This window comes from Lissotriton vulgaris, chromosome 11 (assembly GCF_964263255.1).
Source record: "Lissotriton vulgaris chromosome 11, aLisVul1.2, whole genome shotgun sequence".
Lineage (NCBI taxonomy): Eukaryota > Metazoa > Chordata > Amphibia > Caudata > Salamandridae > Lissotriton > Lissotriton vulgaris.
The window spans coordinates 979,724,579-979,740,789 of NC_141699.1; the positions used below are offsets into that span (position 1 = coordinate 979,724,579).

At 38.8% G+C, this 16,211-nt stretch overlaps 1 protein-coding gene across 1 annotated transcript in view; it reads left to right on the forward strand.

Moving 5' to 3' along the window:
* The first annotated feature begins 904 nt into the window (after window positions 1–904).
* Window positions 905–16,211, forward strand: part of TRIM59 (tripartite motif containing 59) — a 69,411-nt gene continuing 54,104 nt past the window's right edge. The window contains exon 1 of the mRNA XM_086944205.1: window positions 905–1,041. Within this exon, the coding sequence (XP_086800331.1) occupies window positions 1,036–1,041 (6 nt within the window). The 5' untranslated portion in view covers window positions 905–1,035. The remainder of the gene's footprint in view (window positions 1,042–16,211) is intronic.

A 16,211-nucleotide genomic window follows, 5' to 3' on the forward strand; every position in this document is an offset into this window, starting at 1 on the left:
TCTTTCCGTGGACTTCATTGGTTGCCTTTACTTGAAAGAAAGCGTCACTCTAAGTGTCACACATTTGGTAGTTGAATGTCACTCATAAGTGCACTGAAACATAGAAATGTCACAAATTTGCAAGCTGAAAATTGCCAGCTGTGCAGGCATCAATACGATTTTACATCTCCTACAGGGCTAATAGAATGCAAATGCTGGTACATTAAGAGGGTTAAAAGTGGAGCGGAACCAAAATAGGAAGGGCAGTCGAACAAGCGCTACGACTACAAGATCAACCTGCAAATGCAGGACGGTTGGCTGTCCTACATTTGTAGCATTACCACTCCTTGAATAAATCTCACAACCGCAGAAAGATCTGCATTTAAACACTTTCAAAATGAACTTTCTCGGAATCTTACATCTTTCTTACTGAACTTGTTAAAACAGTGGAGGACACTGGCTCTGACACCAAGTTTATGTTTGAAATGAACTTCTGTTATTCGTAGAAGCGTCGTTTCGAAACATGCAAGAGCCCGCCCCATTCAATGGGTGTCTTTAGCCAGCCCAATGGAAGGAGTGAGGAGCCTGTGTGAGAGTCTGATTCGACGGCAAGCTACATGCTCTGCCTTCAAGCGATCGCGAAAATAAATTTGCCGCTGCGGTACGATCTTGAACTAATCAGAAATTAATTAATTTTACTTATTTCTATTTCTGAATAAAAATACGTAGTTGATTTTATGAACATAAGCGCATTTTGTAAAAATTGTTTTAGCAGTAGCAATTTAATAAACTACACTTTTCTGAAGACCAGTTAATACTTACATGTTTTTATTAAGACATTAGCAAATGAATCAATCGTTTTGCCGGTTATCTAAGTTGAAAATGTGCCTTTAGATCACGGGAAATGCATCCTTTCAAAGATGGCGGCTACTGCTGTGCTCCCAGGAGCAGTGCGGAACGACGTTTGTAATTCCTGTTGAATTAGTAGTACTGTACTTTTGGTTGCAGACCAGACCTCAGAGACGCAAAGAGAAGGCGGTGCAGGCTGTATGAACTATGCACGTAAGTTAAGAACATTTAAACAAAATGATTGAAAATAAATAGTAAACAGATGTAACATGATATATATGTAACCTGCCTTTAAGTCAGCCTATGTATTTTTTACCGAGATCAATCTTATTGTACGAATCTGTAATTAATTTAGACTTCGCTCTTTATTCTACTCTAGAGCTGCAGCTAAAAAATGCGGACAGCTGGTCTTGGATCTAGGCAAAAAAGGAGTGACAATGCAACACAATTTTTTGCTTTGTTGCAACTTCTTAGCTATGCACCCTTGTGCTCATCACCCAAATTCGAACTGTAAACGAGTAGCATAATTTGCGAGTCTATAGAAGGATAAAAGTATCTGACTTGCGTTGGTATAATAGACCTATCGCAGGGACTAATAGTGGAAATGCAAACAAATGTAAATTGAATGTTTTATAACAAAGGTCATCAACAAATAAATGAGGGTTTGAGCGAAAGTTAATGCTTTAACAGAAACCATTGATTATCTAATATGAGACCCATAAAGTTAGTGATCCATTGAAAAACGGAAAGGAATGAGGCTCTTCTCTAAAAAAAGTAAGACTTATACCCAACAAGGGACTTGGGCCGCCACCTGGCCTATTTTCTTCATGCACGAACAATGGGGCATATTACCAAGCAATAGCGATAATTATCGCTATTGCTTGGTTAGAGACAAAAATTTACCGCTGAGCTGTGACGATTTTTATCGCAGATAAACCTTGGTATTACCAAGGTTTATCGCAAATGCGATAAAAATCGGCCGCAATGCATGAATATTGCTGAAAAGTCAGCGATATTCATGCATTACCGAGCTAATGGTCTTAGACATGTTATCCACCTCCCATTGGATAACATGGCTAAGAACTGCTCAGGGCAGGTGTTATCTTTTGGAGATAATCGCGCTTAGCGCGATTATCTCCAAAAGTTGGTAATAGGAGATAGTGATGTTAGCGACTGTTTCCAGTCGCTAACATCTTGGCACGCCCACTTTGCATGTCATTAGTGACAAATATCACTGACATGCAAAGTGGGGCCCAAGATGGTCGCTATCTCCTACTAGCTGTCGCTAACTGGTGTTAGCGACAGCTAGGTAATAGGGAGATAATTTTATCTCCGCTTTCTTGGCTTTTAAAGCCAAAAAAGCAGCAATAAACCCCCTTGATAATATGCCCCAATATTTTAACGCCTGCCGGTACAAAAATGAGGAAAATCATTTAAAGCCAGTATTTCTTTCACTTATCGGTAGAAGAAAACATTTTAAAATGTGTTCTACAGCTGCCCATATGACCCCTGAGTGATAATTAAACAAAGGCAGAAAGGCCATGTTAATAAGCATTTGCAATGCAATAGGTCTTGCATTTGTTAAAGTTAGAGATGTTGGCTTTGAAAATAATGTTTTTTACTTTTGTTTTTTCATTTGCAGTGAAGTTATTATATTTGCATATCACTATTGCCAATAGTATAAAAAAGTAAAAGTAAAAAATATTGTCATTTTCAACGCCAACAGCTAACTTTAACAAATGCGAGACCTATTGCTTTGGAAATGCAATTGGTCTTACATTATTGGCATTATTGTTGTATATATAATATACTGTATATCATTCATGACACGAGATGGCACGAGGTTTCTCTCGTGACATCTCGTGTCTCCATCTGCTTGTTGTTATGCACATGCACTAGGCATTGCATCTTTCAAAGGTGTACGTTTCTGATGCTGTTGGAATGATGCAGCATTAACTGTTAGGCTGGACCTGTCTTCGGACGTGTTTCCATTAAACTCTGTTTGACAGCCTTCCTGCGTCCTCCAGTCTTTCCTACACTGGCGACGAGGGTAAAAAAAGACTTTATTTTCCTAAATCCAGAAGATTTCTTCATTGATTTTGAAAAAAGGAATATTATTTAAAAAAACGAATCTCTTTTTACTTCGATCTACTGCATAGCAACTCAGCGCATCAAGCGAATCTTATCTACGATCAACGACTTAGACAACACTCGCCTCCGCTCTCAAGGTATTTTACAAAATCTCAATTACCTTGTTTTTTCGGAAGTTTTACACCAGCGCGAGTCAGCTTGTTAGATCAGCGCGAGTCCTAGTTCGTCGGAGATCCAGTTTGCACGCGCGCATGCGCGAGCCTCGTGTTGTCGTCATACGCTTTGAGAACAAGGGAATCGCCTGCAGAAAATTACGTGAATCAGTACACGCTTTCAAAACAAGGCTATTTCCTACAAAAACAAAGCGTTTTCCATGGCGGCCATCTTAAATTGGTAAATCTCATCGAGTTGTGCATATTTGTTCGTTTTTCTTGATTTTGAAGTCCGTTTTCTTCGTGTCACGATCTGTTTGCAACTCAACTTCATCAGAAGACTCTACACCTTTTGGTCACCTTCATCAATTATTTCCTGCTAAAGGTATTTTTATTAACATTTATTCTTCACATCTAATATCTTTTAACATGAGTGGAATTGTTCCTCCTCCTTCATTTTTGGCAAATAAAGGTGATCCCCCTATGGAATGGGAAATTTGGGAACCTGTTTTCCTAGCCTATGTTGAGGTTATGGAAGGTATTGAATGTGAACCTGAGAGGAAACTGTCTCTTTTAAAACATTGCCTTGGGGGGATTGGACTAAAAGAATTCGTTACTCTTCCACCTTTAACCAATCCTGGTGAAAAAAATGTGTATGAATGTGCAGCAGAAAAACTAAAAATTAGATTCGGAAAGAAAAAGAACATTGTCATGGAGAGATTCATTTTCTATTCTCGCAAACAATCTGCAGATGAACCAATTGATGATTTTGTATCATCTCTCAGATCTCTTGCCGTAACTTGTGATTTTGAACATATAAACTATGAACAAGTATTAAGGGATCAAATTCTGATGAGAACAAATAATAAGAAAGTCCAGGAAAGACTTTGGACAACTTCGGATATGTCTCTAAATGCAGCCATTGACATTGCAAGGTCAATTGAACATTCCGAGAAGTTTGTAAAGGAGATAAGAGGGAGTGAAAAAGGAGATGTATTTAGCGTTTCCAAGGAAGGAGAGAAATTTAGGAAACCGTCTACTTTTAAAAATGATTTTGCTAATAATAAGAGTGATTCAAAATTTAAGTACACTAAAAGTGATAAGAAAAGCAACACTCAATGGTTCTGCTTCAGATGCGGAAGTTCAAATCATTTAGCAAATTCTAAAGTTTGTCCTGCCCTTGATAAAATGTGTATGAAATGCAATAAGAAAGGGCATCTAACAAAGTTTTGCAAATCTACCACCAAAAAAGTTAATATTGTTCAAGATTGTGATGACTATGATTCTAATGAAAATGATATCAATACTGTCATTAATATTTGTGGTAGTGAAGGTGTAAGTAAATTTCCATCTTGTGATGTAATTATAGATGGAAAGACAATTAATATCTTTGTAGACACCTGTGCATGGTATACATTATTAGGTTTAGATATTGTAAAGAAGAATTGGCCAAACAAAATGTTACTTGAATCTGACATTTCCCCAGGGGGTTATACTGGACATAGGATTGATTTGGTGGGTTACTTTTGGGGGAAAATTACCTTTGCCGCTGAATCCACATATGGCAAAATCTATGTCGCTAAGTCTGGGCAACCTTTGTTAGGATGGCCACACCAGGATCAATTGGGGATTAAGATAGACCCAAGAGCCAACCCCCCTGTTTACTCCGTTGCTAACACCAGTGATCCTGATCGTAATCTCATGATTGATAAATTGAAATCTGAGTTCCCTGATGTTTTTAGTGGAAAACTTGGTCAGTTTTTGGGTTTCAAACACACCATTAAACTCAATGATGGTGTTGTTCCTGTTCGGCACAGAGTCAGGAACGTTCCTCTTACCTACAGGGATAAACTTAAAGTTCTGCTCAAAGATTTGTGTGACAAGGACATCATTGAGCCCATCGAGTCCTCCCCGTGGGTTTCCCCGATTGTGATTTCGGTTAAATCCAACGGCGAATTGAGGCTCTGTGTAGATCTTCGCAGCTTAAATAATTCAATTTGGGTAGATGCTCATCCCTTGCCAAATCTGCATGAGATGGTTTCGACATTAGGAGGTGCTGAGATTTTCTCGTGTATAGATTTGGCAAGTGCCTATCATCAGGTTGTTTTGGATGATGATTCCAGAAATCTGACGGCCTTCATTACGCCAGAAGGTCTTTTCAGATATAAACGCATGCCTTTTGGATTGGCTAGTGCCGCTTCCGTCTTTCAAAGGCTAATGAAGGAGACACTTGAAGGTTTGACAGGAGCTATCGCCTTTCAAGACGATATTCTTGTTTTTGGGAAAAATGTAGAGGAGCATGATAATAATTTGAGGTGTGTTATCTCTGCATTATTTTCCAAAGGTCTTACTCTTCGCCTCGATAAGTGCAAAATTAGAGAAAAAGAAGTTGAATACTTAGGACATTCCATAAGTGGTGCTGGGATCAGACCTAAGCAAAAACACATCGAGAGCATCATTAAAGCTCCCGTCCCAGTTTCTAAAGAACAATTAGTAGCCTTCTTAGGTTTAATGGAATTCTATGCCAAATTCATTCCCAATTTTTCTTCAAAAGTTGATTTCTTTAGACCACTTCTGAAAAAGAATGCAAGGTTCTTATGGTCTGACGTGATGACGGAGGCATTTCAGAACCTTAAAGCATTTGTTGTGAATGCACCATGTTTAAAACCTTTTGTTATTGGGAAAAAATGTACCATCATGGTTGATGCAAGCAGTACTGGGTTAGGAGCTGTGCTCATGCAGAATGACTGCGGGAAAGAGTGGATAATCGCTTATGCTTCAAGAGCTTTGAGGGATGCTGAAAAACACTACTCAGTTATCGAAAGAGAGTTATTGGCGTCAGTCTGGGCAGCTGAACACTTTAAAACATTCTTATGGGGAACAAAATTTACTATTAAGACTGACCATAAGCCTCTCATTTACATGATGGCACCAGGTGGAGGTCGAACTTTATCGGCTCGCTTGGCTAGGTTGGCGTCCAGGCTACAATCCTTTCATTTTGAGATGGTATATGTAAAAGGGAAAACCAACATCCATGCTGATTGTATGTCCAGGTTGCATACTTCTTGTGATGTTCCTTGTGATGACGATGAGTGTGAGGTAGCTTTTACTTCGCAAGACATTATGTTAGTGTTTGGGGAGAAATTTGATTTGAGTAAGGAGTCCTGGTTAAAAGAAATGGAGAAGAGTATTGAATTGACTCAGGTCAAAAATTACATTTTACAAGGATGGCCAGAACAAAGGAAGTTTTCAGGCGAGATGATGAGTTATGCCAAAGTTCAAGATGAGTTAGCTATCGAAAATGGGGTCCTCATGAGAGGTGATAAATTCATTCCACCTTTTTCCTTGAGGAATACTATCATTGGCATAGCCCATGAGGGGCATTTAGGAATCTCGTTCACCAGGAGACGCATTAAAGATTTTTTTTGGTGGCCTGGTGTGGACAGTTGTGTGGAACACTATGTCCAAAAATGTTCAGAGTGCGCCAACAGTGATAAGTCTGCTGTCCCTTTACGCCCTGAACCTTGTCCTGTGGAGTGTCCTTTCGGCCCTTGGCGGAAGTTAGGCCTCGATTTCATTGGCCCATTTTCCGTTCTACCTGAACATGAAAAATTTGGCATGGTTTTAATAGACTATTTCTCAAAATGGCCAGAGGTAAAGATGGTTAGGGAGATAACTACTAGAAGTGTAGTGGAATTTTTGGATGAAGTTTTTTGTAGGGAAGGAATCCCAGAAGAATTAGTGACCGACAATGGTCCGCAATTTACCAGCAAGGATTTTCAATGTTTTATCACCAAATGTGGGATCACACACAATAGGATTGCTGTATTCCATCCAGAAGCCAATGGCCAGGTTGAAAGATTTAACAGAGTTGTGAAGGAGGCTATCCAACTGTCTGTTAAAGGCCAATTGAATTGGCGTAATGCCCTTCAGTCTATGTTACTATCTTATAGAACATCTCCCAACTCTGTCACTATGGTTAGTCCTTTTGAACTTTTAAGGGGTCGGAAACCCAGTACTCGGTTAACTCCGTGGTGGTTAAAAAGAAGTCTGAGTGACCATTGCAGTTTTTCAAAGGTAGATTATGATCTGGTTCGAGACAGGGTTAGCGCATATAAGGATAAGATGAAGGAAAGGATGGCAGCAAAGCAAGGATCAGTTAGCAGACATGTCATTAACGTTGGTGATTTTGTTCGCATAAAAAGGAAAGAAGGTGTTTTGAAGGGTGGTCAAATTTGGTCACGTCCCAAGGAAGTTATTGAAGTTTTCAAACATGCTGTCAGAGTAGAGGACGGGAGTGTTTGGAATTTGAACAGAGTTTCCATTTTCAAAGGGAAAGAGTTGTTCACGTCCGAGGATGGCAGCAGTTCTTTACTTAAAGGCAAGGATGTTGTTGTGTCAAATGATGATAGCAACGTTTTTCTTGATTTTGAATCTGATTGTGAGGTTTCGGGTAATGCAGTAATCGCTTCTGGGAATCCTTTGAATGAGAATACCAATACCACTCTACCTGTGGTACCCTCAAAAAATTGCCATAGGTCTCATCGTCTTCCTGCAAAATACAAGGATTTTGTCATGAATTAAGACAGAATTGTATGGGATTTTCCTTTAAAGTTCTATTACTATGTTCCTTTTGTTTTTTTTTTTTTTTTTACAGGAAGGGAGGTGTGTTGTATATATAATATACTGTATATCATTCATGACACGAGATGGCACGAGGTTTCTCTCGTGACATCTCGTGTCTCCATCTGCTTGTTGTTATGCACATGCACTAGGCATTGCATCTTTCAAAGGTGTACGTTTCTGATGCTGTTGGAATGATGCAGCATTAACTGTTAGGCTGGACCTGTCTTCGGACGTGTTTCCATTAAACTCTGTTTGACAGCCTTCCTGCGTCCTCCAGTCTTTCCTACAATTATAAATGGCAGTGACAAGTACTGGACAAACAATAACTGAAGCCACTAAATCCATCTCCACAAGCCAGCCTTTTTTATCCCAGGTAGTGGACACAAGCCAACCTCCAGGGAAACAACCGAAAAAACAATCAAAACAAGGAGAGGAGGGAGAAGGAGTCCGAACAAGAAGCACGAGGTGAACTTGGTCCTAAATATCTCACAGATAGAATTGACAAAGGATGAAACGAGAATATTGAATAAAGGGCTAGGATTTGTTCCAACATACGACACCAACAACTTGGAAAATGAGATTGCATTTTTTAAATTCATGAGGGTCCTCAAACTAAGACATTTCTTCACGAATGTGGTACCGGAACAAACGGCGAAAGAAGAACCTGAACTCCTAGAGTTCAAGCCGAAATCTAAATTTCAAGCTCCAGTGAGCCATAAGATCTTGGATGCCTTTGAAAACTCTGTCCTTAATGAAATGGAAAACATGAATCTGAAGAAGTCAAAGAGGAAAAACATCTCGATTTATGATAGGTCCATCATAAAAGGTCTTCAAGAAAATCCTAATATTCATATACAGAAGGCTGATAAAGGAGGCGCCATAGTAGTTATGGACAAGACCATGTACCTTAGAAAAGTGAATGAACATGTGGAAGATACTATGACCTATCTGAAACTGGATAGAGATCCCACAGTTGAACTGCAACAAACACTCACTGAAATCCTAACTAAAGCCTTGGATCAAGGCCACATATCTGCCACTACTAAACAATTTCTAACCGTGACTAATCCCAGGAAACCATCACTCTATATGCTCCCCAAGGTGCATAAAAACCTTTCAGACCCCCCCATGCGTCCGATTGTGACCGGGTGTGGCACCATTTTTGAACCACTCGGTCAGTACATCGATACATTCCTACAACCATTCGTTCAACGATGGTCATCGTACATTAAAGATACCAATGATTTTCTTGTGACGCTAAAAAATGTCAAAACAACAAGCTCCATACTTTTGTGTACTATTGACGTCAAGTCATTGTACACTTCAATTCCCCACCTCGCTGGGTTGGAAGCCGTAGAATGGGCTTTGCTACAACAGAATGCTGTAAGAGCTAACAAAGTGTTTATTTTAGAGTTACTACATTTTTGTTTACACCACAGCTATTTCAAATGGTCTTCAGATTTTTTCCTTCAACAACATGGAACATCCATGGGATTTGCCGGGGCCCCGGCATATGCCAATACCTTTATGGCAAAATTCGAGGCAGATCATATATACAACAACAAAAATTGGAATGACCATGCAACTTTATATAGGAGGTTCATTGATGACATTTTCCTGATATGGTCAGGAACTAGACAAAACTTGGAATCAGAGATAGAAAGGCTAAACTCATGCTCTGAACACATTGAATTCACGCACGCCATAAGCGAAAAAGAACTTCCTTTCTTGGATGTACTAGTTAAAATTGATGAAAAACAAATTGTTACCACCATATACAGAAAACAAACTGATGTTAACAATTCACTTCTATATCAAAGTTTTCACACCCAACACCTGAAGGATAACCTCCCAGTATCTCAGTACATGAGAATCAAGAGGATTTGTTCTGAAGAAGATGAATGCATAAAGAATCTTGACTTGCAACACCAACGTTACAAAGATAGAGGATATCCGGAAGAAGTACTGAAGAAAGCTGAAGACCGCATTAAAGTTTGCAGTAGAGAGAATTTACTCACTCAAAAACCTAAGAAACTCCAGGATAGACAAGTGTTCGTATCCAAATATTCTACATCATCAAACAAATTAAAAACCATAATAAACAAACATTGGACTCTTTTGAGGAATGAAGTTGATTTCAAGGGAATTTTTAACAACACACCTATTTTTGCTTACAAGCGCTCTAAAAATTTGAAAGAGTTACTCATGACCCCTATCAGGGCAATTGAAGAAACCAACAGAGGCATGAAGAAGTGTCAGAATTGTGTACACTGCTCCAATGTTATTGTAGGAAGCATACTGAACCATCCGCAAACTGGCAAAGAAATAAAATTACACTACAATGGAGATTGCAACACAAAAAATGTGATTTATTACATCAAATGCCCGTGTGGCAAAATTTACACAGGCAAAACAGAAAGGAAACTAAAAACCAGAATTTCAGAACATAAAAGTACAATCAGGAACAAAAACACCAAAAGTAACTTAGCTAGACATTGGAATGAGAATAACCACAGCATCGCTCAGATAAGGTATTCCATCCTAGAGGTAGTTAAATCATATGAGGGGGTTGATCTTACTAGATCCCTCCTCCAACGAGAGATTCACTGGATTAAATTTTTATTGACACAAGAACCTAAAGGACTCAATGAAAAAATAGATTTCTCATGTTTTTTATAAGTCCTTTTGACTTTGTCTATGTACCATAGTATGCTGCTTGTAATAATTATCGTTATACTGCATTTGTTTGTAACATTTTGAAGCACATTGTTTCTTGGTTTGAGTCACTATCTCAGCACTCCACTTATAACTTTCATGTTTCATTTGTCACCCTTTTATTTGCCTTCAGTTGTAGTTTTTGTTTGAATGTGTAATTTTCACCATTCCAAGATGGCGCGGTTCGGCGCTTGGAGCTTTGGACGCATGTCCGTCTTTTATGTTGTTGGATGTAGCTTCGTAGTTTAGTACCGGCGAGGTCTGTGGTTTCTCATCCACTGCCGAGTCGAGTGAAGAACGCGTGAGGTTTGCCTACGAGAGGAGTTTTGAGAGAAGTCCAGGGAAGTTGATCGAGGTGAGCGAGCTGCGTGATTGCAGCGGTGTTAGTCACATCAGTCAGGGTTAGTTAGACGCCCGTTTTACACATATGGTGTTTCTTTGTGACTTCTTGCAGGTGAAAACCTTAACACGGAGCAGTCAGCATCTGTTGATTCATTGAATTGAAGATAAGGTAACCGGTTGCTTCAGTCCACCGGATTGATTATTGTTAGTTAGCACTTGTTTTGTTACCCTGGTAGAAACATGAGTTGAGAGGATATATTCTGGTTTTTGTGTTTTACAGAAGGATTTAGCTCTTGAGGAGCGCGACTGGAGTAAGTGGTTTTTTAGCGTTTTTTCACAAATGCACCCAGGTGATGGTGAAGGGTTTTCTTTGTCTTTTTCTGGAGCTTTATTATTTCTTGTGCTTCTAAGACTGCTGAGTGACAGTATTGCTTTCTGCATTATTTATTTACAGGCCCCCGACGAAGAGCTGCCTACAGCTCGAAATGCATTGGGCACACGGGCAAACAGAGATGAAAAGAAATTGATTTTGATGTTCTGTTGAATATTGTATATTGTGTTTGTTATACAATGAGAACAAATTGTGTTTATCTTTAAGCTTTGGAAACTACTGTTAAAAAACTAAAAATATTTTTGAAACAGCAAAAGAGTGCATATTTAATTTGGAGCGCGTTTAGCGCTTGAGCAACAGTGCGCTAAGGTTAAGTGTCATTTACACTTAAGATAAGGTTTTCAAAATTTCAGCACGTGTTAGGGCAGACGTGCTACCCTAGCTGCACGCTTTGAAGAAAAAGTTTGAATATTTAATTAAGTTCAACTAAGAAGAATAAATAGTGTGAGTGCTCCTCTAATCCCATAATATAGTGTTTTTTACCTAGCCATGTTGCAAGGTGCAGTACCATATGTGGCCAAAAGAGGTCTCATGGGACCTCTTTTAGCCACATATAGTACTGCACCCTGCAAATTTGGAGTAATTGGCATTATAAATGCAAATATTTTTACCTAGCCATGTTGCAGAAGATATTGTAAATCCACCCTACCCATAATGCATTGCATGCAAGACAGGACTACGAGTGGATTCAAATAGCTATGTCCATATATACAATTAGTAGCTTTGAAATGTGACAAAATAATTATTATATTAATTCCGGATTAGGTTGTGCTCTGTGTGGAGCTGCGGAAGGGAACTTTATAGAAGGTCTCATATAAATATGAGATATGTTAGTGAGTAAAGTAACCACTGCCTGCCTTGCTTAGGAACAAGCGTTTGTCCTGACTTACGCCCTTTAAGAAAATAGTACACTGAGACTGTAATTAAAACCTAAGGAGTAACAACACATGTAACAAGGGGTGTTCTCATGGGAGGTTACAAGAAGACATAAGGCGGTACTAAGCAGGAACTAGAATAGCCACCATTTACAAAGGACAGGAGCCAATTAAAAAGCTGGGCTGAAAGTGGGCTGAGCTTTATGCCCATATCCTGAATACTGCATGTCTCAAATAGACAGCCAAGCACTGCCTAGGCGAGACCTAAAAATGAAGACAGTCAATTTTCTGTAATGTTTTACTTAAGAATCATGTCCGGGCTTTGCAGAATTTTAAAATGTGAATAGATGCCTGGCATTTTTTTCTATTGGAAATGTGGATAGTGGGGGCACATGTTTGTGGTATTTGGGAATAAAAGTTGTATTTGACTTTCTGAAGATATATACAATGACAGCAGTCCAGCTCAATTCATGTAGCTCTGAATGTGATTAGTAACCTGGTACTTTTACTAGTTAACTATAATTGCATATTCAAATTTACTTTGAAGGCCTGTGCTCTATGAATGCTTCTATTTCCTCTTTCTACAATTACACAGGGTACAGGGTTTTTCAGATCCCCTTATTCCATAAATACTACAACTAATATTACAACACTGTGTTCAATATCTGTTTTGCCACATAATGTTCTGTATGTTTTGGCTAATGTAGCCCATGGCCACATTCATCCTAACTTGTGCATGCCTTTTCCTCCTGCAGTGCTTTCCATATAGGTCCACCATATAAATGAATGCATCTTAGATTGATCTGTTAGTCCACAGTTAATCTTATCCATCATAAAACCATGCAAAAACGTACTTCACCATCTCTGATGAGGCTGAAAAGCACTCTTCTACTTCCTGATTCATGTTGCCTCTGTCTTAGCAGTGTAATCTTACAGTATGTGGCCAAGGGTAGCACCGATGGATAAGTGGAGCCTGGAAATATGTACAATTTGGTTCTCAGATTTTCAGAGCTGTACAAACCAGACACCATCTGAAGAATGTTTAACTGAAAAGTAGGATAGGCTTTAGCGTACTTTGTAGTTCACATTGTAATTCATTGCAAGACATTCTACAATGGACCAGATTCACAAATGAATCAATATAGGCAACAGCAAAAAAAATCTGTTTTGCGTCACAGAATCAAGTTTTGTAGAATATATGCAATCATTTGCAATCTCTAATTTGGGTTTATGGTTAGGTTTGTGGTCTTCCCTTGTATTTCTTCAAGAAAAGTTAGGTCGACAACATAAGGCTTGTAATCTAGTGTGTATTCCTTAACTCAAACCCAAATTTACTCTGTCAAGGGAAAGGTTAAGTGACTTTGAAAGGCAGAGCAAGGGGGTAGACCCTCCTTATTGAATGAGAGTGCAGGGGAAGGAGTTTCATCAATAAGAAATATATGCACCTCCTGGAGAAAGAAAAAGAGTGAAATGTGAAAACAAACATCCGCATCATCTTTATATGTGCAGAATTTTCCACCTGGTGGAAATTATGATTGAATCCATTTTCGTCATTGGCCTACTCAAGGAAATTTATGACCTTAGTAGATTTTCTTAAGTGTTACTAGGATCTTAGGAACTAAGCCCTTCATTTCGCCATTTAAGGGCGTTTACAGAACAAGCACCAATTCCCTGATGCTTTCTCTTTCTTCCCTACTTTGTTTGTCTCTCTAAACTTAGGATAGATAAAATATCTTACTTTCAGCCACTTAATTTTAGTCTATCTGATAATCCACACCACTTGTTATTTGTCTACTTCTCCCCATTGCCACTAATCTTTCTCTTTCCTCCATATTTAATAACATTGAAGGTGCCTTTCCTTTTAAACCTGCTTTCCCCCTACTCGAACTTATAATTACTTGATCATCAACCTCTACTACTTTATCCTGTGATTCTTTATCTGCACCTCTGCCGATTTTTGATTCTTTCTGTCAGGTCACAAAGGATAAGATTGTAATTTTCTAGGCTTGAACCACATTTATTATTCCCCCAGTTATTCATGCACATCAGCCTTTGTGAATTCTCTTCCTAAATCTTCTGTCATAAATTTTCATATTTGTTACTTTGTTGCATACTATATTTTTTCACACCAAGAACTGAACAATTTCTTTCTTTTACGGAACTCTTGCATCTGAACCTGGACTAACTGATCCTCTACAATTATTTTTTGAAATGTGGATGTGTGTTCACGGACTAATCGTTCTGCATTAATGCTACCACCATAAGTATTACACCATTGTATAGTGCAGGGGCATTGTTGTTATATTGTTTGTTTAGATCCTCTGGGTCCAAATTTGGGCGGTCTTGAGAGATTACCGCTCGCCCTTTTGCCTATACCCATCAATTGACATTGCTCACTACCGTGCGGCCACACAGGTGTGCGCCCCATTGACCTGGTTATAACTAAAATCTCCTTGTTGTTTACTCTCTTCTTTTTTTATTTAGTAAAAAATCCTGAATCATTTCAGGATTCAATTCATCACTTCTCTTCATTTTCTTCAGCCCTTCTACAGTCTTCCGTTTTTTAACTGAAACTGCTTTATTATGTATATCAAACTTTCTTTTTCAGGTGTACCACATGAAGCTTTCCTATGGTCTCACCTTTTCTCATTTTCTTGAACTACCTCACACTGGCTCTCTTAAATATTGGTTTCACTTTTATCTATCTTGTGCCATTTCAGTTTCCTTGAAGAGTTTAATGACTAGCCCTTTTAATGTTCACTTTGGTGTTACGTAGGGTTCTGTTTTTTTTAGACTCTTACTTTATTCCCGTTATAGTATCATGGTACAGTTGGTTTTAGCTTCCTTTAGGTATCAGTCACATTCACCTCTTCATTCTCTACTGAGCCTCAAGCTGAAATCTCTGCCTATCTCTTTTTAGCTTCTCAATCCTGTATCTCTGCTTCCTATTGATGTTTTCTATATATAAAAGAAACAGGAGTAAAGATCTATGTACACTAGAGAGAGTAGTGTATATTGAGAGAGTGGATTTTGATTGGAGGAGGTTTTCTTGTACAAGAGAGTGAAAAAAGGGGATACAAGTGTTGGAAAGAGCTGGCCACATGAGCGAAGATCATGGCGATTAAGAGACTACAGTCCATTTGTCAGACTGGAACAATGGGCTCACTCCAGTTTTATTTAAAGGTCAATCTAGAGGGAAAAGTTAGGTGCTTTTATAAAAATCTAAAATCAAGTGGTCTTCTTTTGGCTAAGGACACAGCCCTGGAAGGGACAGGAAGACAAAAATGATTGTGCCCAATCCGAAAAACGGAAATCCAGGATGTGTGCGTTTGTGTGTTTGTGTGTCCCCTACCACTGCCCCCCTCAGAATTGTGACTAGCACTTCGAACATACATATGCCAATTACTTCATGAGGAAAGGATAAGTTCTGCAACAATGCTGATTGCATTTCTCTTTTCATCAACTCCGATAAACGTTTGCAATTGATTATTGGATTGTTTAATGCATTATAGTATTTTGGTTTTAACTTTGATTTATTATACAGTATTACATATGGATTGTTTGCCATTAACACATTATTAAAACCCTAAGTGCTTTTTGCTGAGTGCTTGAAAGGGGCATTGTATGAGATGTAGGACTAGGAGATCATGGTGACTTTTCTGGTGCTTCTTAACAAACATGTCAGTCACGAGGGTCCAGCTAGGCTGGACCTGCACTTTATAATCAGTTATGATGTTGTGCACCTCATTATTGGAACAAAAGGAAGGGGTCCCGTGACCAGAGTAAAGTAATTGCAAATTTACACCATTTGTATTCAAACAATCCAAAGAATTTGTCTTTAAAAATCATAGACACGTATTCAAACACCACACGAATTGTAATACCAAAAATGTGATTTATGGTATTATCTGTCCATGCGACCTCATCTATGTGGGTCAGACTCAACAACGTGTAAAAGCACGGTTCCTTTCACATTGCAGCAGAATTAGATGCAAAGTACCAGGGGCACCTTTGGTTGATCATTGCACCACACACAACCATTCACCAGAATCACTTAAATGGGTAGTTTTGGAGCATATCACACTGGGCCCAAGGGGAGGAGATTTATCCAATGTCCTCAATATCAGAGAGCTCAAGTGGATCCATATCTTCAATTCTGTAGTGGAGGGCCTCAATGAATCTGAAAACAGT